Raw genomic sequence first — 27,804 nt, 5'->3', positions numbered from 1 at the left:
TTGAATACTGAGGCAGCATCTGCCCAGGTGTGTTCTACCTCTGAGCTACACCATCTTTCTACATTGTTAACTTGAAATCCCTCCCCCTCCCCTAAGGCTTCCCCACCCGCCCCAATTCTAGCAAGAGGCAGTGTGCTCAACTGCAAATTCTCCGGTACCCAAACAGCAAAACCTGTCTGCATCAAACAACTCTTTGCATCCTACTTTTCTTCTGAAAGGAGAAAAAAGAAAAGGTTAAAGGCTTTGATAATTAAGTGGTATATAAATCCTGTTCAACAAACAAATGAATGGCGGGGGCGGGAGGATGGCCTGACGAAGTTTGCACGCTACAGACGGGATAATCTCCCAACCTGTCAAATCGATGCGTCACATGCGCGAGGCATACCCGGTTTCTCTCTCGGCCTCCAGGGGGCGCCCTCCGTTCGCGCTGCCCGCCCGGTCCAAAGCGCGCGCACACCCCCCCCCCCCCCCGCGCTGGGTTTGCGCATCTGGGCTGCTGAAATTTCCTGTGAGTTTTGCAACTCCCTCTCGGCTCTGCTTCGGGACTGCCCAGCTCCGGGCGCCAGCCGCCGGAGAGAGACCCACCCAGAGGGGACCGGCGAGCGGAAAAGGGATTTATTATTACTCTTCTTTCACCTCGCGCGGCATGGACCGGGAGGCAAGGAAGCGGCGAGTCTCGCCGCCGCCGCTGCTCCTGCTGACGCTTGCCTTGGCTCTCCCTCGAGGTAAGGGCAGGCGGGGAGCCTTGGAGGGCGCAGCTGGGTCTGCGCCAAGACCCGCGCATTCGCATTCCCTCTGGGCTGGCCTGAGGGACAAGGATTCCCGACGGGAATGGAGCCTCCCCTCCCCCCCCCCCGCTCTGCACCCTTCCCTGGGAGGCTACCTGGCTGGAGCGAGGCGCTTTAAAAAGCAGCGAGGAAGGTTGCTGCTAACGTGGGTTGGGTGGCAGGAGGAAACCAAATGGAGTTTCAATACCTTGTTGAAGCAACCTTCCTCCCCTTTCCTTATTCCCCCTTCCTCGCTGTGCTTCTTGCACCCAGGACAGGTGAGTGGGTGGGCATCGTTTTGGCTTATCCCACCTCCATCCATCCCCAAACGGGTCTAAAAGCAGGGCTGGTTACTCTGAAGTATGTGCAGGATGCAGTTGTGGTGGTGCAGGCTGGTGAATGAAGTTTGTCAACAGGTGAGGGATGTTCCAAAAAGAGCATCTTGGTGGCCCACAGGGATGCCTGTGCCAATCCGCTTGTATGAGTTGGAAGCCTTTGGAACACCCACACACCTATATCCTTACCTGCTTGGCTGTGTCTTTCTGGCTCTAGAGCTGGCCATTAAAAAACAACAACCCCCAGCTGAGTACATATTTGCATGTGTGGGGTTTGAAGTCCAGAGTTGGCTACAGACCAACTTTTAGGCCTTCAACTGGTTTTTTTTTATATCCCTCAGGTAACTTTACTGCAAGGCCGCTATGTCATATGTGATGCCTAAAGGGCTTTTTGCTGAACGCAGAGGAAACAGGATTTTTTTCCCCCTAGTAACTGGGGCTCAGCTGAGATCACTGAAAAAATATTAAAGTCATTGATGCCTTGCAAATCATGTTTTAAGGGAGAGGAACAGCAAGGGAATAACAAGATTATTTCGGTTTACAATTGCTCCTCTCCTTTGCACAAGATGTTGAAATAGTCAGCAAGTTAGCTAGCACAGTCTGACAGACAGCAATGGGCTTGCATCTGTGCAAGGTTACATCTTTGCTTAGCTGTGAATTCACTTGGTGGTGTTGAGCAAATAACTGTCTTTCAGTTCTGCATATATAAATGTAAATATTAATATTCTGCTTCTCAAGAGTTTTTATGAGGCTGAAGGAACTTTGCGTTAAAGGCATCTAACCAAGAGATAACAAATAACATTATATAACTCTGAATATTTGTTTAAAATGCAAACAAAACAGCTGCCCCCCCGCAAGCACTTACGTACTTATCTGATTGTCAAATTTTCCAAGAGGTTGAGAAAGAGCATGATGAGGAGAACTGTGTAAGAAGGATGAGAAAACTACTTAACAGTGTCAGATCAATATTTTTCCTAAGGTGGGAGCATCAAATGCTCCCCTCCCCCGGTGCTTAAGACCAGCTGAGTTATTGTGGCATCTGAGGCAGAAAATACCATAACCACCTTTCCCTCCTTGGCAGTAAAAATGCCACAACAGTTCAAGTACCGGGCCAAGTTCAAACTGTTACTACTTGTATGCAAAGCCTTTAACATCTAGGGACCAGTTTACCTGTGGGGTTGGTTGCCTCGATCCATATGTGCCCACTTGACTGTTTTGATCTCCAGAATGGGCAACTGTTCCAGGTAACACATAATACTACTTACACTTTGGAACTCTCTGCCTATTGACTCCTTTTTGGCACCTTTTTGTTTAGGCAAGCCTATCCAGTGAGGTAGAAGCTACATGTCCTTTGAAACTTTTTTAGCTAATTTGAACCATCTTCTCTTGAAAGTTTTTTAATACCTGTTTTTAACATATATACACACACACACACACACACACACACACACACACACAGAGGAATTTTAATGTTTTGTTTTATACTTTTGTAAAAGCTTAGAGGTTCTTTTATGTTGTGTTGTGGGGGGGGGGGGGTTGCAATCAAGTAGTATAGAAATTTTGTTAAAATATATCATAATAATAAATTTAACAACTTGCTGCGCTTTCATGATACCCAGAATCAGCTGCCTGGTGGGAGGGCCAGCCCAGACTTCCTACAGTCTTAAGTTAGTAGCAGGAGTGGCTGGCACTATGGGGCGGAGCCATGGAACCCCCCCTTCCTGACGTCAGCTTCAATGATGCGTACCAGGATGGTGATGAGGCAGGGTGGTAATGAAGTTGGGGCTGCATGGGTGCATCAGCAGCAAGGATAGATTAGCATCCCTGGAGCAGTTGCACATGCAGCCCCAATATTATCTGTTTATTTATGAGCATTTCTATGCCACTTGATATTTCAAAGATCTCTAAGCTTTGCCACGGCCCCTGTCCCCACACTGTCCTGGGAAGTGGTTGCTGTGAGAAGCTGGATGCATTCTAGAGCTTTGCCAGAGGGAAACAGACAAACAGAAATTAAAACACTCAGGCAGCAGCGCTGGAGCCCCCCTAACTGCCTTTGTGCTTACATTAACCCCTACCCCCCTCCACCCACATTTGTATTTCATCTCCAATTTTTATGGATTCCCCCTGTAAAATATGTATGCTGATGGAATGGATTTGGAACTGTTGTGGGTCCATTCATTTCTACCTTGTGTCCTGCCACTTGCGGGCTTCCCAGAGGCAAGGACTATGAGGGGGTCTTCTTATATTCACACGCAAGCCTATCCCTCCTGTTGTTGGTTGTTATCTGTCTGTCTCAAGAGACAATGGAGGAGTGCGCCTTTGCAGGTGAAGTCAAACCGTCAGAGTTATAGTGTCTGCTGTTGCTGTAGAGGCAGATATGGGAGAGACATGTTTTGTTGCAGCTGGGGCAGTTGAAGGCATCTGGTTGTGCTGCTGCAGATACATCATGGGTTTTTCTTCTCTCTGCGCTCCTTGCAGTGGTCATTCCTTTCCGGGTCACTCTGCTATGCATGCACGGCCTGACTGACTGCCTCCAGCCATTGTGGTCATCTGCAAGGGATTCCCACACAGCGGGGCTGATGTTGCCAGCCTTCACGTCTTGCATGCTGATATCTTTGTAACACAGAGGTGGTCTGCTAACAGACCTAATACCTGAAGCCAGCGCCCCATAGAGCATGCCTTGGAGAGCCTGCCATCTTCCATTCTGTGGACATGGGAAGCCGGCATAGACCTTGCTGAGACAGGAGTGTGGACATGTGGGCTTGGGAAAGTGCGTCTTTGCTTGAGACTCTGTCCTGCCATGTGATGCCCAAAATCTTCCTGACGCAGTGCATGTGGAAGGCATTGAGGCGTCACTCCTGGTGGTTGTAAGTTACCCATGATTTACTCCCATAAAACAGTATGCTCAACACACAAGCCTGTTAGACCTTGATTGTTATTGGTTGTTAGCATCACATTCTCCCACACCCTTTTAGACAGGTGAGCCATTGCCGTAGCTGCCTTGCCAATACGCTTAGTACATACAGCATCATGTACTAAATACTTCCTTTTTGTTTTCCACTGGGTAGTCTTGTTGAGCCACTCATGGAATAAGCTCCCTTATCTAGAAAGTTGGAAAAGCTCTATTCGTAGATACCTGCAAATTCCAGACGTGAAAAGCTGTGGAAGGCATTCTGAATCTTAGAATCCCGTTAAACTGATTTTGTATTCAGTTTGCTGCCTTTTCTATTTCCTAGCAAGAAAGACTTCTTCATTAGAAGTGACACGCCTTGCATCCTGACACTTAAAAGTGCTGGCTGAAATACAGGGAGGACGCCCTTCTTGTGCGACTTCCTTATTACGGTCCATGGAAAGGGAAAAAATCCCCTTCACCGAGGGCATGTTTACGCTGTGTAGCATAAGGAACTACTTCATTAAGAGTTGCGCAACGGGTTCTGCATTTATTCCCTGTCCCTAGAGGGTGTGCAAACAATAGCTCTGGACAGGGAGCCGGAGCTCTCTAAGAGATATCAGAAAATTCCAACAGAGAATTCTCAGCATCTTCCTGGAACACGGAGAGGCAGTCATTCTATATACTAATGGCAAAGTCATTTTCCAAGTGCTGAACTTGAAGCACATCTGCACCCGGGAGGAAGATATCGGCATGCCTGGGGGAGTTCCAAGGTTTGCAGAAATATAACATATATTTAAGGGGAACAACTTAGGAGGAGGAACAAGAATATCCTTTAAGAGAGCAGGTGTTTTCTTGTTTATGAGACAGGTGCCGTAGGGAGATGAACCATTTTGGGGGGGAAAGTGGACTTATGCTAATGTTTTCCCCAATTCCTCCCCCCTCCTCAAATTTTAAACTATGTCTTCTGTGTCATCTAAGTGAAAACTGACGCCACTAGTTTACTGACGTCTGTTACAGGGGAAGTAATAATTGTGGCTGCAAAGGAGCTTCCAATAACCTGTGCAAATATCCCTCCCTTACAGTGTTATCAATTTATATGCATGGGTTTCTTCCCCACCCCCCTCTTCTGTCACCCTGAACTGAGATACCACTACCATATCATGCAGTGCCACACAATATTACTGTATTTAGACAACACAAAAAAAGGTTAAGTGTTCATTGTAAGATATTTGGTTGATAGTCACACAGGCATTTTGACATTTGCCTTGCTCACTGCCATTTAAATATTCTGACATTTAGGTTTAATTAAGCCTAAGTCAAGGAAGTAAAATCATACTGTGTCCCAAAGATCCATGGAATATTAGCATCATCTGTGTTGCATTATTCGGCGAATTTAAACGCAATTAAGTCAGATGTGGTGGGAGGGAGGCATGGTTTCACCCAAGACCTTTGTACCCTCATTTATGGTTAATTGTTCAATGAATTAATCATCAAGTTCACAAACTCCCTTTTTAAAGTCAGCGTATTCATTACTATTCCATTGCTTGCTGTCCATGCCAATGGGTGAAGTTTGACAGAAGAAATCACGGGAGTGGATTCCTCACCCTCTCTCCTCAATCACTCCGTGCTCCCCAAGTTAGCCTCTAAAATTAAATTGCAGTTTAATCTTCTTCTTTTTAAGTGTACAAGATCTGTAATAGTGAAAACAAATTTTAGAGCTTTCTACAAATTAAGGAAATTCATTTGTCCCGGCCAGGGTCTTTTTCTCTCTCCATCTGGAGCTCAAAGAGGCCCTGCTCCAGCACCTCTCAGGTGGGCACCATTGCCATTTGAAGAGAACAAGGGAGAAGTTCATGGTGAGCTCCGGCACCTCTTTTTCTAGAAAATCAGCACTGCTCCCAAACTTCTCCAACTGTAAATTTCAATATAAAGCACCCAAGGATCCAATCACATTGCTGAAGGGGGAGCGGAATCCATTAAGTCTTGTGCCTTTTTGTTGTGCTACCTCAATTTTATCCAGTAGTCTCCTACAGTGTTGGGAAGATTTGAAGGAAGTACAGTGGTACCTTGGGTTACAAACGCTTCGGGTTACAGACTCCGCTAACCCGGAAGTAGTACCTCGGGTTAAGAACGTTACCTCAGGATGCGAACAGAAATCGAGTGGCGGCAGCGGGAGGCCCCATTAGCTAAAGTGGTACCTCAGGTTAAGAACAGTTTCAGGTTAAGAACGGACCTCCAGAACGAATTAAGTTCTTAACCCGAGGTACCACTGTAGACAAAAACCCAGCACGAGGTGAGAGGGGGGCTGCAAGAAGAGGCTTGCCTCTTTGTGCCATTCCCCCCCCCAACCCTCTTCAATGACTTAGTGCTGCAGGGCTTCTTCCTGCAGCAGGAAGCGCTTGGTGAACTGCAGAATTACTCTGCCACTGGGAGAGGCAAGATATGAAACTTAACAACAACCTGCACACACCTTAAAGCTCTAGCCATAAAAACCCAAAACAGGATGTTGCTGCAGTTAATTGAAAACATATTTTGTTGTTAATACCAGCAGACTCTTCAGATTTTTAAAAGCCAGAAGTTACTTAACCACATAGACTTACAACAAAACAAGAGGATACTGCAGTTTTTATAAAGTTGGTGGTTACAAAAGGGACGGAACACATTAAATCAGGGGCAGGGAAGCTTTTTCAGAGCCAACAACCACAACTGCCTTTTTGTGGCCACATTCTCCTGGCGGGCAAGGCGAGAGGCAAAAGTGGGAAGAACAATAGATGCAAATTTTATGTTTGTTACAGTAGTCTCTTGAGACACACAGATGCCAACAACTTCAACAACAAACACCTGTTATTCTCTTCTCCATCGAAGCAAGCTAGAGACATCATCAAAGTTCAGATTCCAGTCAGGCAAAAACACTTAAGGAAAGTGTCAAATAGGGATAGCTATGGGTGTGGCCTGAGGAAAATGGGTGTGTCTAAGGGGGTGTCAGACAGACAGGCCTGGAGGGTCAGATCCGCCCCCCCCTCAAGCCTCACCCCTGTGCTAAATGGATAGCCTTGCTGTACGCATGCTGCACTGAACTATTTCTAAGGCAAATTGCACCAATATACCACTTAGGGGTGATAGATGTATCCAAATATTGCAACTGACCTGAATGCAGCTTTTATGCTGGCTGTCCCAAGTACTGAACTGATCCGTAGCTGTTTATCCACCCACCGCCTCTCAGATGGCAAAAATATGAGTCAACAGGCAATCCTAAATATGCATACACTTAAATGAATTAACATGGAAATATGCAGCTGTTTTATATCCCTGCAGGAACTGACAACCCTTCTAAACAATCCAAATCAATTCCACATTAAGAGCCGCAGTTTATCAAGGTTCTATGAACTACTCAATAGCAAACATTTGTCTGCGGTGATCCCTCCAGATGAATTTTTTTTTTTACTTTAAGAAGTCTGAGCCTTAACTGTTTCTAAAACTAAACGAGTTTTTAGCAATTTGGCCTTGAGGGGTGAGGTGAGGCCAAGAACTACAGCTGTTCCTTTTTTAAAAAGGAAAGTGGCTCTATTTAGGAATGTGGGTGAAGGTAGACACAAATATCAGTAAGCATGTCTTAAGACACTCACACTCTGAATGTCTTCAAGTAGAAATGGTCCAGTCTCTACAAAACACTCTGGCTCATAGCTCCTCCTCCTCCTCTTCTTGGCTCATGTTTAATTGATTTCAGTGAAATGTAACTGTGAACTTTACAGCACTTTGTGGCATCAGAAATATATCAGGTTATAGGCTTCTGAATGAAAAGGTCTGTTGGTGCTGTTGCACATAAAGGTGACCACCAATAAAAATATTCTGTGATCATTTATTTTTACTTTAATAAACGTACAGTTTCATTTGCACCAGAAGCCCCTGCTTCATTTACCAGAATGTTGCACTCAGTGCAACTTTGTGAGTCACATTTTCTCTCGTGTAATGGAAACAATAATGCCTCTCTGTACTTGACATACTAAGTTGAATCTCTCACATGCTTCTCTAACATTCTGCTTTCTTCCTGCAGCACAGTCAACAACCTTTAAAATCACCACTCCTTACGCACTCTATATCTGCCCTGAGGGTCAGAAGGTCACCTTGACTTGCAAGCTCAGTGGGTCTCTGGCATCCCAGCATGACTCCATTTACAAATTTTGGTACTTCAGCAACCAGGGAGACCAGAGCTGCTCCCAGAAAAAACATGTCCGCAATGTCTCGGCAAAGGAGCTGCATCATGAATCAGAGAAGCACAGTGGGCAGCGTGGGAGCCACCATGGTTTGGAATTCTCCTCGGATCACCACGGGACGTTTTATGTCACCATGGCAAACCTTTCTCTCAAGGACAGTGGGAATTACTGTTGCTACGTGGTAGAGGCTGAAAAGGAGCACAACAAAGCACGTGCCAAGCAACAGGCTCATGGGTTCATGGAACTTCGGATACAAAAAGGCAGGTGAACTTTGTACACAAAGCAGATATAGCTAAAGCCATCTTTTCGCCTGTTTCATATTTTCCTAGAACAGGGGTCAGCAAACTTTTTCAGCAGGGGGCCAGTCCACTGTTCCTCAGACCTTGTGGGGGACCAGACTATATTGGGGGGACGAACTAACGAATTCCTGTGCCCCACAAATAACCCAGAGATGCATTTTAAATAAAAGCACACATTCTACTCATGTAAAAACACCAGGCAGGCCCCACAAATAACCCAGAGATGCATTTTAAATAAAAGGGCACATTCTACTCATGTAAAAACACGCTGATTCCCGGACCGTTCGCAGGCTGGATTGAGAAGGCATTTGGGCCAGATCTGGCCCCCGGGCCTTAGTTTGCCTACCCATGTCCCCTTTGTCACACATACAAACCTATTGGAATGGATGGTCCTACACTAAGGGTGGTGGTATTCAAGCAAGTTTTACTCAGAGAGAGTCCCTTAATGGATTTAACTGACGTAAGAAACTGCATTCTACTGAGTCACATCACTGGCCCATCTAGTTCACTATTGTCTACACTGAATGGCAGCAGCTCTCCAGGGAGCCCTAACCTGGAGATGCCGGGGATTCGAACCTGGGACCTTTTGCATGCAAAGAAGATACTCTTATCACGGAGCTACATCCCTTCCCTCAAGCCTAAAGTGCTTAGCTATGTTCCATAATTTCAATTTTACACTGTGTGGAAAGCTTAGTCGAATGCCATTCTGACAATCAAAAACTGTAGACTACCATTGCGGGGGTAATCAAAAGAGAAAGCTTAGAACTGAGCCAAACTAGGGACACTTCACACACACACACACACACACACACACACACACACTGACAGTGATGAAAATGTCATTATCTGATGGTTTTTCAGATGTTGCTCCATAGATCGGCTTGCCCATTCAGAGTGAGTGCAATGTTGATCCAAGAAACATTGACCACACTGCCTTAACTAGTTTAGTGATGCTGTCACACAACTAACTGATTGGCTACATAGTCTGACATCATCATAACCCATGATTCCTGATAGGCTAAAAAGATTATTCTCAGGAACATGAAAAAGTCATCTTAAGAACAGAGCACAAAGTAAATTTTAAAAGCCTCCCCCCCCCCCAATTTCTTCCTGTATTTTTAAGAATCGGGTTGCAATTTTATGTATGCTTTGAAGTTCTAATAAGAGTATCATATATAATCATTTTAAACCAATAAACATTTAGGAAGCCTCCCAAGACTTTGGGATTTGTCCGTTCTGTAGCGACTGGCTATTCAGACATAATGCTAACTCAGTTTAATGTTACGAGAATGAGCCTAGCCTCCCCTAGCCTCTTGCTCACTTCTCTTTCCTCTCCTCCAGCATAGTTGTGAGGGGAATATTAAAAGCCTTTTTTATATTTTGCTTTAGATTAATCAGTTTAGCAAAGCATGTCATCTGAACCTCAAACTGTGGTTCATCTTAACTTGTGAAAACAAACCAGTTTCATTAACTCTGATTGGACGTTTATCGTAAGGGAAAGCTTCCTAACTCCTCCTCGTGGCCACATTGGGGGAGGAGGTGAAAGTGAACCAGGGCGCTATGTTCATTCTTACCCAAACCAGCACTTTATGTTTGTCCCTTTTTCAAAAGACCGCACAAAAACTGACTTTCCAAGAAACTAACAACTATTTCTTTTATTTTACAGCAAATGCTACTTTCCAAAACTGCACGCTTCATTCTGCTGCCAGCATGGAGAGTGAAAGTAAGACGACCTTTGCAACTCAGACAAATCATTCTCTTTAAATGAGTGCAGATTACATACAGTATTCTGTTTCTATTTCTTTTCATTGTGGTTATTTATTTATTTATTATCTCATTACCTGTCTCCCTGCACTGCCTTACAGGCTCAGACTTGACCACCTTGCCTAATCCCCCATATTACCCATTATCTCCTCCATTCTTTAGGCCTCATCTGATTTATTGCTTGCATGCATGTGAAGTAGCTTCCTGTGCACTATTAATCCGGTGGTTTCCTGCTTTTCTCAAGATTCATATCTTTAGCAGCACCTTTTCTGAACAAACCTTCACTAACTTTTCCCTAACTCTCCCCAACCCTGCCCAGTTTATTTTGCCTGCCCCAAACTAACATTTCCTTGCCCCATAAGTATTTATTGCAGACTGTAAGCCCTCGAAGGCAGTGCCTAAGGCATTACAGTGGTACCTTGGGTTAGATACGCTTCAGGTTACAGACTCCGCTAACCCAGAAACAGTACCTCGGGTTAAGAACTTTGCTTCAGGATGAGAACAGAAATCATTCAGCGGCAGCGCAGCAGCAGCAGGAGGCCCTATTAGCTAAGGTGGTGCTTCAGGTTAAGAACAGTTTCAGGTTAAGAACAGACCTCCAGAACGAATTAAGTACTTAACCTGAGGTACCCCTGTATTGGTATTCTATATATGTTAAATATTTGCTATCTCACTTCAAAATGCAGCACAGGGGCTTGGTGGGAGGCAGACATCTATTACAGCAACAGAGGGCTGCAAATCCTAGTTGCACCTTGCTTTTGATGGGGCAGCCTCCCTTTCCCCGGGAAGAGCTGGTTGTAACTCTGGTGTATATTTTAGTGGAACTGTTGCATAGGAAGCTGCCAGATACAGAGTCAGGCCATTGGTCGATCTAGCTCAGTACTGTTTACACTGCCCCGGGTTGCTTCCTAGGCTTTCCAGCAGGATTTCCTCAGTCTCAGGATCATAGAATTGCAGACTTGGAAGGGACCCCAAGGGTCATCTGGTCCAACTCCCCGCACTGTCTGGAAATGTCCCACCTGGAATTATCAGAAGCTGGGACCTTCTGCATGCAAAGCAATGGCAACTGCTGGCAGCTCTTCCTGATGATTTAGGCCAAATATATATGTAGATTATTGGCATCTAAGGCTCTCTAGCATCAAGCACAAGGTGGAAGAAAGTTGTCATGTTGTAGTGCTACAGTACATCATTTCATATGATGTACGTGGTTACATTCATTCCCTCTTTCCAATGAGTAACGTCTTCATAAAGCTGAGCAAAAACTAACCTGGAGAAGTTCAGAGTTCAATTAATAGTGCGTATGAATAACGGAGGGCATTTGCAAAAAAAAGATCAGACAGTAGCCTGTCATGAAGGGCAGGTTCTCTCTAATTTGTCTTAACCTATTTGTTCCACACCTTGAATTTGTCTGCAAAAGTAAATTTGGAGGAAGTATTTGTTCCAAGGTGCTCACGCAGGACTAGAATCAAAAGTCCCCTGGTAGTAAAACCTTTGTGTTCTGATCTGCAGAGTTTATTCTCATACAGTCATCATTAGCTGTATGGTATTTGAGCTTCCGTAGAAAGTAGCTGATCTCTTGTGACGATCTCTGAACAACCCAACATAGTTGGGAAACAACAGGGACTTGGACAATGAAATAAGTGGGCAGTTCAAGGAAACAAAAATAAACTGAAAGGACATTTTAGTATTTGTGCTGTATGTGGATATGCTTTGTTTGGAGAAACAGTGCTTTCATATTAGCAATGCCATACCTTGGCCTTACGGTAAGACTACAGTGTTTTCTTAATTATTGAACTGGTGGGGGCCCTTAGGATCGTCTAGTCTAACCCCCTGCAATGTACGAAAATGCAGTTGTCCCATACAGGGATCAAACCTGCAACCTTGGCATTCTCAGCATCGCACTCTAACCAACTGAGCTATCCTTTCTTTTTGTTTTCACAATATCGATGACAAATTTATAAATATGAGCTAACATATCTGTGGTAATGGTGCCACAGGTGTTTACAGATCGTATATCATCATTGAAGACAAGACTGCATGAGATTAGTGGAACTTCTGTGGAACTTCTGATAACAAAACACTTTTTGGAAAAGGGAACAAAAACCTGCTGTCAGACATGTTCCTAAATCAGCTCTGAAGGTCCTAGTAAAGTTGTACCTCCTAGCCAAATTTAGGCCAGGAGCTCACATCTGCTTTCTTAGTTTGTCCTTAATGACTCAGGGTGGGAGCTTTAAGAACCTCTTTGCTCTACACTATATTCCACATCTTCAAAAACAAAGCTTCCATTTCCCACACATGCTGGGAAACATAGCTTATTACCAGACTAGAGGCAATTCAAAATCTCTGGAGATTTCTAGACAACATGCATAAAGACAGAGTTTGACTTCTTACAGTTCCTGCAAACAGCACTGAGGGCCAATTTATACAATCACAAAATCAAGTAGGGAAGTTTTTCAAGCAGCAAATGAGTCAAGTTGCACGTTTCAATTGCCACCACCTCCCTTTCCAGGAAAACGTCTCTAGGAAAACATCCCCTCATTGACATGTTCCTGTATTACACATGTAGGAGATCTCATTTTTGTGGGAAAATATGCAGTCCTTCAAATTGCAGCCTGATGTGAATCTGTCTAAGGAAGTTTTCCACCCTTGCTCATGGGAGTTGAATAAACAGGTCTTGACTCTTGTTCTGCATCTTACACATATTACTGAACTTGTTCCAGCCCAACTAATTCTGACAATTGCTATTTATTTTGTTCGCTAAATATATGGTATCTTTAATTTTAAAAAGGACCGGAGAGTAGAACTTCATCTTGTTGTAGAAAAACCAGACAAACTCTGAGCTTCAGGTTCTCACTGTTCACTAACTTGGCTGATTCATTACTGGATGAATATACTTGCCATAGGTGCTGTAACTACTTGGAAGCAGCTCTGTGTGAATGAAAGCTGCTCTTTCACTGCGATTCGGCAATGCTTAGAACATTTTTCTCCCTTCTCTTTCTCAGTCAGACAGCTGTGTTTCAACAAGTCTAACTCATACTAGTCATATCTGTTTTGAGACAGATCTGTCCTGTCTATAATCTAGACACTATTTAATATCTGTAAATAAAAATAGGCTGCTGGCATGGAATTTGCATTTACCTACCAGGCTTTGGGTTTCACTGCCTTGATTAAATCTGCACATATGCAGAGTAAATAGTATTTGCTGGACTAAAACACAGCTTGCCAAGTCAAGTTGTAAGTTGATAAAGGTTTAGGAAGTTGTGGTCTAGCACATGAGGCAGAGAGCTTTGCATGCGATTAAATGTCATTAGCTTATCATGAATCTGAGCCCAAAGGGCGATGAAACTACCAAGTGCCTTTGCATTCACTTTGGATCAAGTCCAGTATTTGCAATTACAGCAGTGTCTCCCCCCCCCCGCTCCTTTTTGTACTGGCAAAAGGAGCTGAACAAAATATATTGTTCAAGCATTTTTGAAGAAATTTGGAATACCCTTCAAAATATCATACATAATATTTTTAAATTTCCCCAAACTTGCCAATTTGAGTAAAATACAAGTAGGCATCTATAATAAAATAGTAATAATAGTAATAATAATAATAATTTCTTTTTCTTTTTATTAATACCCTGCCCACCTGGCTGGGTTTCCCCAGCCACTCTGGGTGGCTCCCAATAGAATATTAAAAACACGATAAAACACCAGACATAAAAAACTTCCCTAAACAGGGCTACCTTCAGATGTCTTCTAAAAGTCAGGTAGTTGTTTATTTCCTTGACATCTGATGGGAGGGCGTTCCACAGGGCAGGCGCCACTACCGAGAAGGAGGTAATCTGGGGGATAATCTGCATGTAGCTAATGGATTTTCATTAGCAGGAAAATATTCATTAGTTAAAATTATATAAAATGAGTATTTTCCTATTATTTACACATGCAGTCTCATTTGTATGCTGGGATCACATAGTGAATTTATATTTAAATTTGTTACGTTTTAATCAAAATAAAATGTTTAGTTCCTTTTCCACCTACGAAAGTTTCTTGCTAAACAATAACCAGTGGTGTTTATGTATTTTGGACCACAAATGATTAGAACCGCCATCTTTTTCTGGGCTCCAGTGCCCTCTAAGCTGCATAACCGGTGTAACATCAACAAACTGAGCTCTCCTTATTAAGTAGTGGATTGACAAAGCAGACAACACAGAGATTTCTCCAAGTGGTTCTTTATAGTATGCTGGAACTGAACTGAACAGCAAACAGCTCAGCCGGCCTGCTTTTATAGGCAGCTGGCTGTCAACATTGCAACAACAGCAACCCAGCTTTTCCCGCCTAAATTAACTGATGTGGACCTGAGTGAAAACTATATACATGATACTCCTGGTGGCCAGGGTGAGAACTTCAATACATAACACTCATCACTTCACAGAATCATAGAATTATAGAGTTGGAAGGGACCTCCCCCCCCCCCGGGTAATCCATTCCAATCCCCTGCAACACAGGAATCTCAACTAAAGCATCCATGACCCAAGGCCATCCAACCCTCTGCTTAAAAACCTCCCAAGGGAAACCGTTCCACGGTCGAACAGCTCTTACTACCAGAAAGTTCTTCCTGACTTCATCTCCACGTCAGGAGTAACCACACCTCTATAACATTTCAGTCTGACAGAAAGCAGTGCAACTATATGAAGAACCCAGTAGGCAATAATATAATTGTCCTAGGTTTATATACAACTACATTTGTTACCTTTCTCAAATGCTTGAGACATTTCTTTTCATCTGAATAATGATTACAGCCTTATAAAATTGTTAAGGGACGTTTGACTAAATTTTGATGGAGCGCCACATTTCTGAAATAATGAAAATCCACTTCGTTACACAGGAATATTATTATACCGTGGCAAAGGCGACAACACTTTTAGTATAAAGGAATTGCTTTTCTATTCAGGGCATTTTGGCCTCATATCTAAACCACCAAATTCACACCCAAGGGCCTCCAGCAATGAGAATAATCTTTCTGCTTGCTTGATGATGTGACTCTCTGTTTCCTTGCTCTTTTTCAGATGTCACAGCAGCTGCACTTGCAACAGGGGCCTGCATTGTGGGCATTCTGTGCCTCCCCCTAATTCTGCTCCTCATTTACAAGCAGAGAAAAGCAATCGCTAACAGGCGTACGTATCAAAACCTTTCCCTCCCCTTCCTCACCCCGTCCAGTCTTGATTTATTTCTCCTTAACAGGCTTAGTATTCGGTGCAAAGTGACACATCTGGTTCTTCTCCTCTGTGTCCTTTCAAGAGCACGGGCGCTAATATGAAAATATTTGTGCTATTGCATTAATGATACCAAGCCATTTACGGTGAAAGCAGAATTGCTTCTGGGAGGTCATGTGTGTGTCTTTTGAAGTACTATGCATTGGTGATAAATTTCACGGCAATGGCAGTAGTCCTTTTGTTAGCTCCTCCCTCTCACATGCTGGAGTGAGCAGGACCTGTTTTGCTTCACATTAGGCAGAAGAGAAAGGCAGCTGAGGGGCTTGCAGCAAAGTTATGTCTGCATCCCATTTGCTGCTGGAGAGCTGTTTAAAATGTATTCATGAGCTCTGGATTTGAACTTGGAAATCCTAAGCGGAAGTGAAGTTGTGTGGCGTGGCACAGCACTGATTGCTTTGAATACAAAAGCAAAAATGTTTCCATAAGCCATTTCTGGCCTTTTTTCTGACTTACACCACTTCCTATTGCCCACGAGAAGCAATGAGCAGAAAGCTGCTACATACATTTTATTTATTTCACAACATTTATATATCGCTCGACTGCGGTAAAACTTCAAAGTGGTTTGCAAAAAGAATAAAGCCATAAAATTGTCCATAAAAGCGGTTAATTGAGTATTTTAAACATTCAGAAATCATTAAAACCTGCAATAAATTTAAGACCAGATTAAAACACACCTTGGCTTCTGCATGTCTGGATAGGCTTCTCTGAATGAAAATGTTTCTAGCAGGCTCTGAAAAGAGTACAGCAAAGGCACCTGCCTAGGATTGCCATATTTCAAAAGGTGAAAATCTGGACACAAAAGTTGCTGAGCTTTTTTTTAGCAAAATCGCACACACACAAAATTGACGTATTTGAGCTATTTTTTAGGAAAATCAGCAAAAACAGCACTGCTGACATGGGTTGCCGTGCGTCCAGATTTTCCCAGACATTTTCCTGATTTCTGCCCAGACAGTGCTTCCGACTGCAGTATTCTGGGTATGTCCAGGAAATTCCAGGCATATGGCAACCCTACAACTGCCTGACATGAATAGGCAGGGAGTTCCAAAGTGTGGGTGCCGCCGCACTAAAAGACTGATTTCTTACAAGTGTGGAACACGTATTATGTGGCATCTGTAACTGTGCCAGCACCACAGATTGAAGCAAGTACGGTGATCTTGCAAGGCAACTGGTCCCAAGCTAATAAAGGCTTTGTATGCCAATATAAACTAGGCCATGAACTTGGCCCAAATTGGCAGCCAGTGCAAGGCTCCGAGAAGAGATCTTATATACTGATAGGTTCTTACTCCTGCCACAGCATTCAGCAGTAATTACAGTCTCTGAGTCAAGCGTAAAGGAAGCCACCCCCCCCAAATATCTTACAGTGTTTCCGTTGCTGAATTAGTTTAAATAAAACAAATATTTGTGTTACGCCTATTCTGCCCCAGTTCTGCGTATTAGGAGTTGTTCTGATTAAAAGCCAACATTCCAGCTCTCTATTTAGCAGCCTGTCAGCTGCTTTCATGTTCCAGGCATAGAAGCCTCTCTCCTCGGACTCCTGTTTATACACAATTCTCGGAAAATGGCTGGCTGGGGGGAATTGGCGGAACGAAAGGGCAGGGTTGGTTAACGAAGCACCAGCTTGTTGAATTGTACTGGGGTGTGGCATAGTGCTCTGTCGCTACTTAGAAATTGCATCATTTCTGTAATACTGCGTTCATATTGGGCCAGGATGCTGCTGCATGTTTTCTTCTTTTTGAGTTGCATGGAGCAACTGTGCCTGCACACAGGCAACTAGAGAATCGGGAGTGACTTCTTCCTTAGCATTGTTCTAGGCCAAAGGGCGATGTCTCACTACAAAAGAAAAATGAGCCTCTCTTCCTTTTCGTAATGCCAGTTGCTTCTGTTACTTACATAAACTAATGATGCAATAAAATTAACTAGAACGAACCAAACATTTCTGTTTCACTCCCTAAGGGAATTATTTTTTTTTAAGTGCAAAATTATAACAGGATGAGCCATCACCTTTCTTAAGTGTAAACAGATGCACATTCATATACTGACAAACAACAATTTATGATCACTGCAGAATTTGGCTTGTCTGAATTCTTCAAAAGTTCAGGGCATTTTTTACATATAAGGCTTAGAGAACCTTGTAACTTAAATCTGTCTACCCTGGGTCAAATCCCCATTGGGATGGATTGCTTTGCTTTGATTTCAGGACATTCACATTGGAATGCACAGCCAGCAGGGCTAATGCTTGGAAATACATTAGCTTGAGGTGTGAAAAAGACGTGTGTTTTTTAAACTGTGGAACAACCTTCTTACATTTCATATAAATATTACAGTTTCGTTCATTATGAACAGTGTGGTTAAATTTCAGCAGCTGCTTGGTTCCTTCTACAGCTTAGCTGTAAGAAGTAGAGGAATGAAAGCATTAAAATCTGGAGCTAATTAGACTAACTAATGTACAGTTCATTGGATTTTTTTATTTATTTCCCTCATCTTTTCAAACCTCATTTTAGGCATTGAAGTGAGATATATCCAGTGCATTTGGGGGGGGGGGTATGCAGGGGTACACATACCCCTAAACATTTTGTGAATCTTTGTACTTTTGTCCATTTACTGTATTTATTTTCCCCAATTTGAACTATAAAATGGTGATTCAAAATGAGAGTACCCCTAAACATTTTTAAAAGAAAAAAAAGCACTGGATATATCCCCCCCCCACAGCTCCATTTTAATACTACCCTAGCTGCTTTCATTGTGCAAAGTTCCAGCAAATGTTTCTTGGGTGTAAGAATTCAAACACAGTGGATTGCCTCACATTCTGAGGTTCAGAACTCTTACATTGCAGAAGTTGCGAAGTACATCAGAACACACTGGTTGCCTTCCAACAGATACTGTACTTTTGAGGGGATGGAAGGAGGCGAAACGGGGAACTTCTTCAATTCCACTGAATTACCACGACACACTTGTAGCAGGCAAAACATACTCAATGACACTCCTTCTGTATTTCTTGGAGGGTGATCCCCGCACTAAGAGTTCTCCAACTCTTGCTACCACCTAGGAGCCAGAGGTCTCAGAGAAAGCTAGCCCTGGCTAGTCTAAGAGACCTTCTGTTCCACTTTCACTCTGATTCTTCTCTGCCTTGACTAGAATGAAGCAGATTTCAATCAAATGCCCATTGTTAAGAGCTATATTCAGGAACCAAAGAAGAAAGGTGATTTTCCTGAATAGTTTAGGTCCGTCTTGTGCAGGTTGACTAAGCAGTCTCTAGAGGACTGTCTTGCAGGCTCTGCCCAATGTAGCTGCTGTGCGATGACTGAGTCAGCTCACATGGCCTAGTCTCCCTCTGTCTCCTTAATAATCTTGCTTTGGAGCCTTGCTTCAATCCACTACACTGATGTGTATCACATAGGCCTAGTTGAAGGTAATCAACTAACGGATTCCTCCACCCTTGGAAAGGAAAGGAAAAGAAAATAAGACGGTCCAATCTGATCTCTCTTTAATATTAGGGCTTGGTTTCTGGGAGCTCTACAAAGAATATACTCTCTTGCATTTCAGTTACACAATGAATCTGTTACTATAAGTAGCAAATAAGGAGGAAGTTACTCTTCTTGCAAAAACAGGTGCTTTTAGACTCAGCAAAGGACTAGTGTTTCAGTTGCTGTACAAAAAATGTGTAAAAGAATGAAGAAAATGCTAGCAGGAAATACTAAAAAGTGCAAACAGAGGGAGTAGGAGAGAAGCAAATTTTGTCAAATAGAAAAATGAATGTCAGCAACATATGCAAGTTGGATACGATCCCATTTAATTATGCTGAACAATTTCTAGTCTCAAAATAAATTGCAGAAAGACCCCAATTTTTAAAATGTATTTTTTAAAAAATTCTTTTTGAAGAATTGTGAATACTAAGTTTCTCTGAAAGAGTAAATTGTTTAATATTAAATAATCTGAATATAAACACATCAGTCCTACAGTTAAATATCTAAACCAATACAGTGACTTCAAGTTAAAAAAGGCTTTTAGAAATAATTGAAGAACGAATATGGCAATTTCTCTCATACGAATATGTGCACTCCAACTACTAAACAGAGGCATTTAACGGTCTTCTCATGAAAATAAATCTTTCCAGTTTACTCAACAACTTAACAAATATTGCTTCACCCTATTAGTCATTCTAGTTGTTTGTGACACTGTTTTTGTGAGGGTGAGTGCACCCAGGCCAAAGCAGAGTGAATCAGAAAAATAGCATTATGCTCAAAAGAAAGAGAGACAACGATGACCAGTGCACAGGTTATTCGATTCTCATACTTAATTTCACAAACTGCAATGGCTTCTGGTCCTAAGTGTCTCAGGAATCAACCACCTGACGTCACAATAATGTCGAGTGAACCATTTTCGCATGGGCTGGTTTGAAATCAAACCACATAGGCAAAGGCAGAAACTCTGCAAGCCTCAACGATCAGCTGCACAGGGACTGCAAACACCCTTTTGGCACAGCTGCAGCTTTACCTGCCCCCACACCTGTAGGGCAGGTGGGCATGGCTTGGTCAAACAGGCAGGCCTGGTGGCCCCATTAAGGACTGTGGGGTGGAGGTTCCCAACCTCTAGTTTAGAAAACGCATGAGGGAACGCCAGTGGAAAGCTCCATTTAAATTGGTGTTTTCCTCTCCGATGCCTCCTCATTACGTAAATTGCTGATTTAAATTACCTTTGCTTTAAATCCACCCTGATGGGCTGCTTCACAAAGTTCTGTCACTGTATTTATGGCAAATACATTAACCGCTTGCACCAAATCACGCTACCCCACCAAAGACGAAACTCCCTACATTCAGAAAGAGAAAAATCTCTCTGTCTAGGAGAATACACAGCTATATGTTTTTTTGTTTGTCCTTACAGAATGATAAAATATGTGGTTCCAGAACTCCGCTCCCACCTGTCCCACAAGCCCCTTTTGCCAATGCGTCTCAATCCACCCACTGCAGCAAAGAAGGATGTTAGTTTCTTTAGTCCAGCTGCAGGCAGAGATGGAAAGGGGGCAAAGTGGCTCTAGGTGCATTGTGCCTCTTGCTGCTTTATAGCTTTAAAGGGAAAGCCTGTCTCCGAGTCGACACGTGACAACCCTGTCCAATACACAGAGTCTAAGGCATGCTCTGGATTTCCTGTGCTACAAGCTGTTAGCAATTGCAACATGGTCAGAATATACATGCACACTTACTTGGAAGTAAGCTGTATTGAACTCACCTGTGTAAAAACAGGCATAGGACTGGTCACGCTTTTAAATTAGAAAAGTTGGTAACGCTTCCGACATTTAGAAAAGTAAAGCAAGCTAGTTCCTTTTTTAAACATTTAGTATCCTGAATATTTTTGTAATACGAGTAATAACATTACCAAACTTCTCGGTTATTTATTTTAAAGCCTTCATTGGTGCTGTTTCAAGAAAAAGGTATTCAGAATCAAGCTCCCTGTGAAGTCATGTGCCTTTTATTAGAGTCACGAATTGCAACACATTCCTGATGATTAGCTCTAATACGTATTTCCCCCCCAAATCCCTCTGCTTGGTGAAGGCAAGTTAGCAACTATTTCTGCCAATGCAGATGTAACTCTGTTGTGTTAAGAGTTTACTTGACTCCCCCCTCCCCTATTGCATGTTTGCTATTCCTTGTTGAAAGTATTTGCTAGGCAATATCAGAAAACAAATTACCCCATCCCCATCAGTGGTAGACTTTGGGCTCTCAAATGTCAGTGGTGTTCTGTGTGATGCTACAATTTGATGCCCCCTCCCCATTTCTCGCTCAGTTTACATCAGTGTTGTAGCGCCCCTGTGATACTGCCAGTGGCATAGTGTGGGTTTTTGGTGCCCGGGGCAGGGGAAGTTTTGAGTGCCCCCCGGTGGACTGGACAGCTGGGGTGGAGGCATGTGTCCCAGCCCTGAAGGCCTGGCAAGGGGGTGCGGCTTGCTTTCCCACAGATCTGGAAGGCAGCAGTAGCTTAGTCACGAGGCCTCAAGTGATGGGGGCACTTGGTTGCGCCCTCAGAATTTTGCACCCAGGGCCACTGCCCCTCTGCTCCTCCTCTGCTATGCCACTGGGTGCTGGCGCCCAGTACTGCTATACCAGCCACACTACCCTAAAACCACCTCTGTCCCTGTTTATACATGGTCTACTGTGCCTACTGGAATGCATAATGCTTACTCATAACATCACAAAGCACCCTTTCTCGCAGCAAACAAGCTTGTTTTAATTCTGTGCTTATTTGAACAACATCTAAAAACACACACACCCTCAGCTGATGGCCTATGAAGCAAAGAATCTCCCATTCCAGATGTTCATATGCTAGAAATATTTCCCTTCTGGGAAAAAAATGTGGTTGGAATAAAATTATGATAATATGCATAAATATATGTTCCTGCACAAACACATGCAAATATATATATATTTAAAACCCTTGAGGTTTTCGGTTACTAAATATGAGAGCTTCAACACTTGAAACTGAAAATCCAGGAACAATTCATGAATCAGACTTGAATGGTAACTATAAAGTTTCTCTTTTATGTAGCAGCTTAAATAAAGGAGCGCAGGAGGAACTGTAGGACCAAGACCCCTGTATTATATGCAGTAAATTTTGTTAGGATTTAACTTATGCTTATTCATAAAAATGTTTTCACTAGAAGGAAAGAGGATGAAATAATGGACAGAATACCATTCCCGGCCACTGCTAAACTGCTTATATCTGGTATCTGAGTGCCATGTGGATTAATAGTTTCCACTTCCCCAGTCCAAATCACCAAGCCAATAAGCGTCACGACAAAAGAGAAAGGAATTTGTTGCTTAGGAAAAGCAAGGCAAACAGTCACTAAAGAGGAATTTTAAATGCATATCCTTATATGCACCATGGCTTCCTCATCCGTAGGATAGATCTCTTGAATAGAAAAGGCCATACACTCAGCTCAAGGGAGATGGACAAAATTAACTTTGGGTTTCTTCTATAACTGAAATTCTATCACCTGAATTTTTTTAAAATGTGAAATAGGACTGCCTAGGGAAATGTCACAGTAACAACACTGCGTTCCTTTTTTGCAGGTGCTCACGAACTTGTCAGAATGGAGAGGTGAGAAATTCTGTTTTACTGTACTGCTATATTTTTACTTTGGAATTTGGCTTAGGGCACACAATAAAATCAAGAGAGGTTGAAGCATCAAGAAGTTGCGGTTTAGCAACAGATGGGATAAAGCAATTAATGAAACCACAGTAACGCAGCAGCCTAACAAGATCAAGCGGCAATCCCAAAAAGACTTCTTCAGAAAAGTCTGAAGTCTTTGTGTCTTAGAAAGAAGCCTTGCTAGAAAAGGAATTCAACAGAGAAGACAGCCGCTGAGGAAAAGGCTCTCTTCCTACTAGGTGCCAAATGCACCTCCTCAATGTTGGTATCTGAAGTAGAGTTTCTTAAGTTGCTATAAGATGCCAGTGTAGTGGAGGTGAAGACATGTCACATGGATAGAATAGTTCCTTGAGATACCCTGAGCTAGGACATTTAGGACTTTAAAAGTTAAGGCATTGGATCAGTACTCTTGGAACTAGCGTTATATAGATTCCATGTTTATATTTGCAGCAGGTGGCTGGAAACCTGTGAGCCAACTTTACCTACCATTCAACCATACCCTACTATTAGCTGAAAGAAGCCCTACAGCTCTATCTAACGATCTTCACGGCCAGTGTTAGGAAAGAGGGGCCATGGACAAACAAAACTTTGCCCCCATCTTCTTGTAGCCTCTTTCCTACAGGCAGAATGCCAGTAAGGGGTTTTCAGTAGGCTGGCAACAGCCAGTCAGTAAAGGGAAAAAGATTTTGGCCCTTCATTCATGTACTCTGTCGCAGGCTTTCACACTGCTAAACCTAGTTGCACATTATGGATTTATGCACATACCTGCTGTCGGCCTGATCTAGGCTTTCCGAACCTCATCCTCTAAGCCAAATAAATCAACATTCCCAGTACAAGATAAACTTTTGCATACTTGATTTTCTTGTTCTGAAAGAGAGCTAACTAGTAAGAAGCCCACCTAGCCAGAGGACAATCTAACATGGTGATAGATCTAGCTTTACCAGTCAACGAGTTCTTCTGTTGCTTACATTAATCAAAATATGACCCCTCCATAGTTCTAAAATGGACTGTCTGACAGCATTAAATGTGTTACGTGTCCTGCTCTGCAGGTTTTACTTGAACCAAAACTACCTGGATAAACAAGACACTGAAATATGGAAATTAATTTTGGTGTCACTACTGACACCACAAATAGTTACTTTGCCTTTAAGAAATGAATATTTCTACAGTGCTGGAAACTTGGCTTTTTAAAAGGAATATTTTGAGCAAAAAATAGACTCTCTAATTGGTTTGTAGCTGACTCAGTTCTTAGTAACCACTGAAATAGTCATTCAAGCACTACCGAACACATCTTAATACACACCAATACTTCTCTCCTCGATATAATAAAGACACAAGTAGCAGCAATCTAAATAGAATTTGTTTTCCATCTAAGTAACAGGAGAATGAGAATGAGAATGAGACTTGATTCTGGTCTGGTTAGTGTCTTGAACCTGTGCTTTTCCTTTCAGCAACACCCATGGCATTGAGAATCCTGTCTTTGATGACATTCCTACCATTAATTCGGAGCCCAAAGCTAGGCCGCAATTAAGCTACATGGCTAGCCGCCAGCTATCAGAGTCAGGTCGACATCTTCTCTCGGAACCGAATACTCCCCTCTCCCCTCCAGTCCCGGGGGACTGTTTCTTCCCAACACTGGGTAATTATTTATTTCTCTCTCCCTCCCTCTCTCGTCAGTTCCTTAAGGTAAAGGGGCCCCTGACCATTAGGTCCAGTCGTGACCGACTCTGGGGTTGCGGCACTCATCTCACTTTATTGGCCAAGGGATCCGGCGTACAGCTTTCAGGTCATGTGGCCAGCATGACTAAGCCGCTTCTGGCGAACCAGAGCAGTGCACAGAAATGCCATTTACCTTCCCGCCAGAGCAGTACCTATTTATCTACTTGCACTTTGACATGCTTTTGAACTGCTAGGTGGGCAGGAGCAGGGACCGAGCAACGGGAGCTCACCCTGTCGCGGGAATTCGAACCGCCGACCTTCTGATTGGCAAATCCTAGGCTCTGTGGTTTAACCCACAGTGCCACCCACGTCCCTTTTCATCAGTTCCTTAGCTAGCAGTAATAATAATATATATATATATATATATATATATATATATATGTATGTATATGTGTGTGCCAAATGCTGGTTGGTGGAATAATTTCCTTTTCAGAAGTTGCCCATGGCCATACATTTGACTACACGTCCAAGATCAAGGGGATGGGGAGTGCTGTTTACTGCAACGCTACACGTTCTCAAACGCCTTGAGATCAGATAAGGGAGGATATCACGAGATGAACAGCACCCTTTGGCTCCCTAGGAGCTTCTCTTATCAGTTTTGTTTCACTTATGGAAAGCCAGCAGCTGGAACTCTGGTCTGAATCCAGACTCAGTCCCCCTAGCGTTGGCAGGGAGGGAGGACTCTGGAGAACCTGAGATGTTTCCTAACCTCTTGATTGGGGTGGTACTGTGGCTTCTAGAGACAAATGCTGCCTGCTATGGCTCCAGAAAAAGGCTCTTATATGTTATGAATGCTAGCATAGAGTGGGAAGCAACCTGCATTCTCATTCACCACATTCTCATTTTTTCTTTGCTTTTGGGCGGGAGATAAGAAGTAACCAGCTCAGAAATCTTTACAAGGGGCAGCAGACATATAACTACATATAAATAAGTTTGCAGGCATGAATATACGGGAGGAAGGGGGGGAAAGCGAACTAATCATCACTGTTTGTTTTTCAGAGCCTGTTCCTGACTCACCAAACACGACAAATGCATAATAAAGTTTTCCAGGAAGAATGTCTTTCATGGAATCTTTGGCCTCAATTTGGACAAGGGTTTGCCTGCTGCATTAAACAAACAAACAAACAAACAAACAAACAAACGAGAAAGGGCGGTGGATAGGAAGGGAAAAAAGCTTTTTGAAGACTGTTTCTAAGGGGAAGAAAAATGGTGGTCTCTGAGGCACTTGGTGCTTGTCCTAACTTTCACTTATTACTCTGTTCCTTAAATACAGTATATCAGGGCAGAAAATAAGTTCTGGAAGAGGCTGAGGTACTGAAACCTTCTAGGATTCTGATGGCTTTTTCTTTTCACAACGCTGATGATTTTACGAACAATTGCCACATATTTTAAAAAAGGTGTATGGTTTTAATACACCAGGACCATGTACAAGACTGGAGAAGAGATCAAGAAGATTTCTTAATTCTAACAGCAACAGGCCATGGGGAGGAATTATGAGTGTTACCACCATTTGCCTTAAAAACTGAACCGAGATTTTAACACTTTCCTCCATGGAAATATGGACTAGATTAAAAAAACAAAAAACTTCAAAGCTTTCTGTCAGGAAAAACCCATCTTAGGCGTTCTAGGTCTTTCTTTATATGAATTGTATTGTGTATACATATAATTTTAAAAGTGGTGCTTTGCAACAGATTTTGCTTGTATCCTGGCTTTAAAAAAAAATTACACATGAAAATCTCACAGTACCTGGCTGCAGTGTCAACTAATTTTTCCTTCTTAAAACATCGTAATTATTTTTTTAGCAAATTTGGCTCTGAACCTGCTCTCCGAATTCTATGAATCAGTCTTTTGATTTTCTTTTTACTGCTTGCTGCATGGTACATGCACAGCTATTAACTAATCAGGGTGGTGTAGCAAATAGTCAGCGAAGCACAAGCATGCCAAACTATCAAAAATTAGATCTAATGTCAAATCTAGTCTGCCGTTGTCACAAAACAATTGAGACCTATTTTAGAAATTTGCCCAAGATGTGGATTTCGCAACACACTTAGGACCTGACAGTTGTGACTTTTAAAAACAGATCTGAAAATTAATGTTTTGGTCTAATCCAATTTCTATCAAAACTGCAGTGGTTATCTCTCAAAGATATGAGGATATATTCCAAATGCCTTAGCTCAGAAGCATGTTTTAACCAGCTCCCGTTAATCTGGTTTCTTAGTCTATTTAGCACATCCATTGCAAACAGTGGAAACTGCAAGGCAATGCAAGGCATCTCAGGCTCTTTGACTGATCATACCATATTCATTAGCGGATTAAGCCCTTCCAAGGCATGTGGGTTTGCAGAGAGGAACTAATGCTTCCCTTTCCAAGAGAGACCTCACATTAAAAAAAAAGGAGTAATATACGAAATATGTAGGTTGTGATTATTTTAAATACATTTATAGGAATAAAAACCATTCCAATAATTTCTAAATTATGCTAAGAGATAACATGCATGAGACTCTTAATCTCAGGGTTGTGGGTTCGAGTCTCATGTTGGGCAAAAGATTCCTGCATTGCAGGGGGTTGGACTAGATTGACTCTCATGCTCCCTTCCAACTCCACAATTCTATGATTCCTGCCCTACATTCAGTAAGTAAGTTATTCTGGAAAGTTTGAAGTTAGGACGGATTAAGAAGAAAGTTAAGGCATCTTAAGAAGAAAGATATTCATTGCTTGCCATAGATGAGAGAACACAAGGAGTCTGACTGTACAGATCCTCCAACATTTAAAATACATATGAATTAAGAACAGAGAGTGAAGAAAAGAGAAAGCAGGCTTATTAATGACATGAGCAAAGACCTTACTCTTTCAAATTCATCCTGCTTGCTCCTGTCTAGTAGGAAGCGGTGTGTGTGTGTGTGTGTGTGTGTGTGTGTGTGTGTAAAGGTAACTGCTTGTGTAAAGGTAGGTCTGGGAACGGCTTATCCTACGTGAATATACCAGCTGCTCTGATAGTACCTCTGAATGTTTTTTATATTTGTTTTTTTTTTAAATGTTCTGATGAGAAAATAAAATGTTTATTGTGGTTGCGTTTCTCTTTTGCCATGGGGGGAAAAAGGATGTGGGCAAGTAATATTCATCAAGAACTCCAATAGAATCCATAGACCAGACTTCCAACACTCACTGCTGATCACATGAAACTGCCTTATACTGAACAAGACCACTGGTCCGTCATTACTTATTCTGACTGGTAAGTCGGTCTCAAGCAGGACTTTCCTCATTACCTGCCACCTGACCCTTTTATTTGACTGATGCCTCTGCCTGCAAAACATGTGCCTCTCCAATGCACTGCAACACCACCACCCCACTCACTGATATTTAGGTTTCTAATAAAGTTATGATGTTTCCATAAAATATAATGAAGTTAG

At 42.7% G+C, this 27,804-nt stretch overlaps 2 protein-coding genes across 2 annotated transcripts in view; one reads left to right on the top strand and one right to left on the bottom strand.

Moving 5' to 3' along the window:
• CDH23 (cadherin related 23) overlaps positions 1-27,804 on the bottom strand; it is a 412,975-nt gene that overhangs the window by 59,941 nt on the left and 325,230 nt on the right. The gene's annotated exons all lie outside the window — the stretch shown is intronic.
• On the top strand, positions 491-27,461 carry VSIR (V-set immunoregulatory receptor). The gene is made up of 7 exons (XM_081004774.1): positions 491-725; positions 8,050-8,469; positions 10,175-10,231; positions 15,326-15,433; positions 22,597-22,624; positions 24,127-24,314; positions 25,394-27,461. The coding sequence occupies exons 1-7, from the start codon at positions 647-649 to the stop codon at positions 25,429-25,431; spliced, it is 918 nt and encodes a 305-aa protein (XP_080860900.1). The 5' UTR covers positions 491-646; the 3' UTR covers positions 25,432-27,461.

This window comes from Podarcis pityusensis (assembly GCF_964106645.2).
Source record: "Podarcis pityusensis genome assembly, chromosome: 5".
Lineage (NCBI taxonomy): Eukaryota > Metazoa > Chordata > Lepidosauria > Squamata > Lacertidae > Podarcis > Podarcis pityusensis.
Note: the sequence above shows the minus strand (reverse complement) of the source record. Positions and strands in the feature narration are given on the sequence as shown.

Excerpts from the sequence above, each read along its gene's own strand:
- VSIR (XM_081004774.1), top strand. The coding sequence starts at position 647 with ATGGACCGGGAGGCAAGGAAGCGGCGAGTCTCGCCGCCGCCGCTGCTC. Across the intron at positions 726-8,049 it reads TGCCTTGGCTCTCCCTCGAG|CACAGTCAACAACCTTTAAA; the intron begins GTAAGGGCAGGC and ends TTCTTCCTGCAG. Across the intron at positions 15,434-22,596 it reads AAAAGCAATCGCTAACAGGC|GTGCTCACGAACTTGTCAGA; the intron begins GTACGTATCAAA and ends CCTTTTTTGCAG.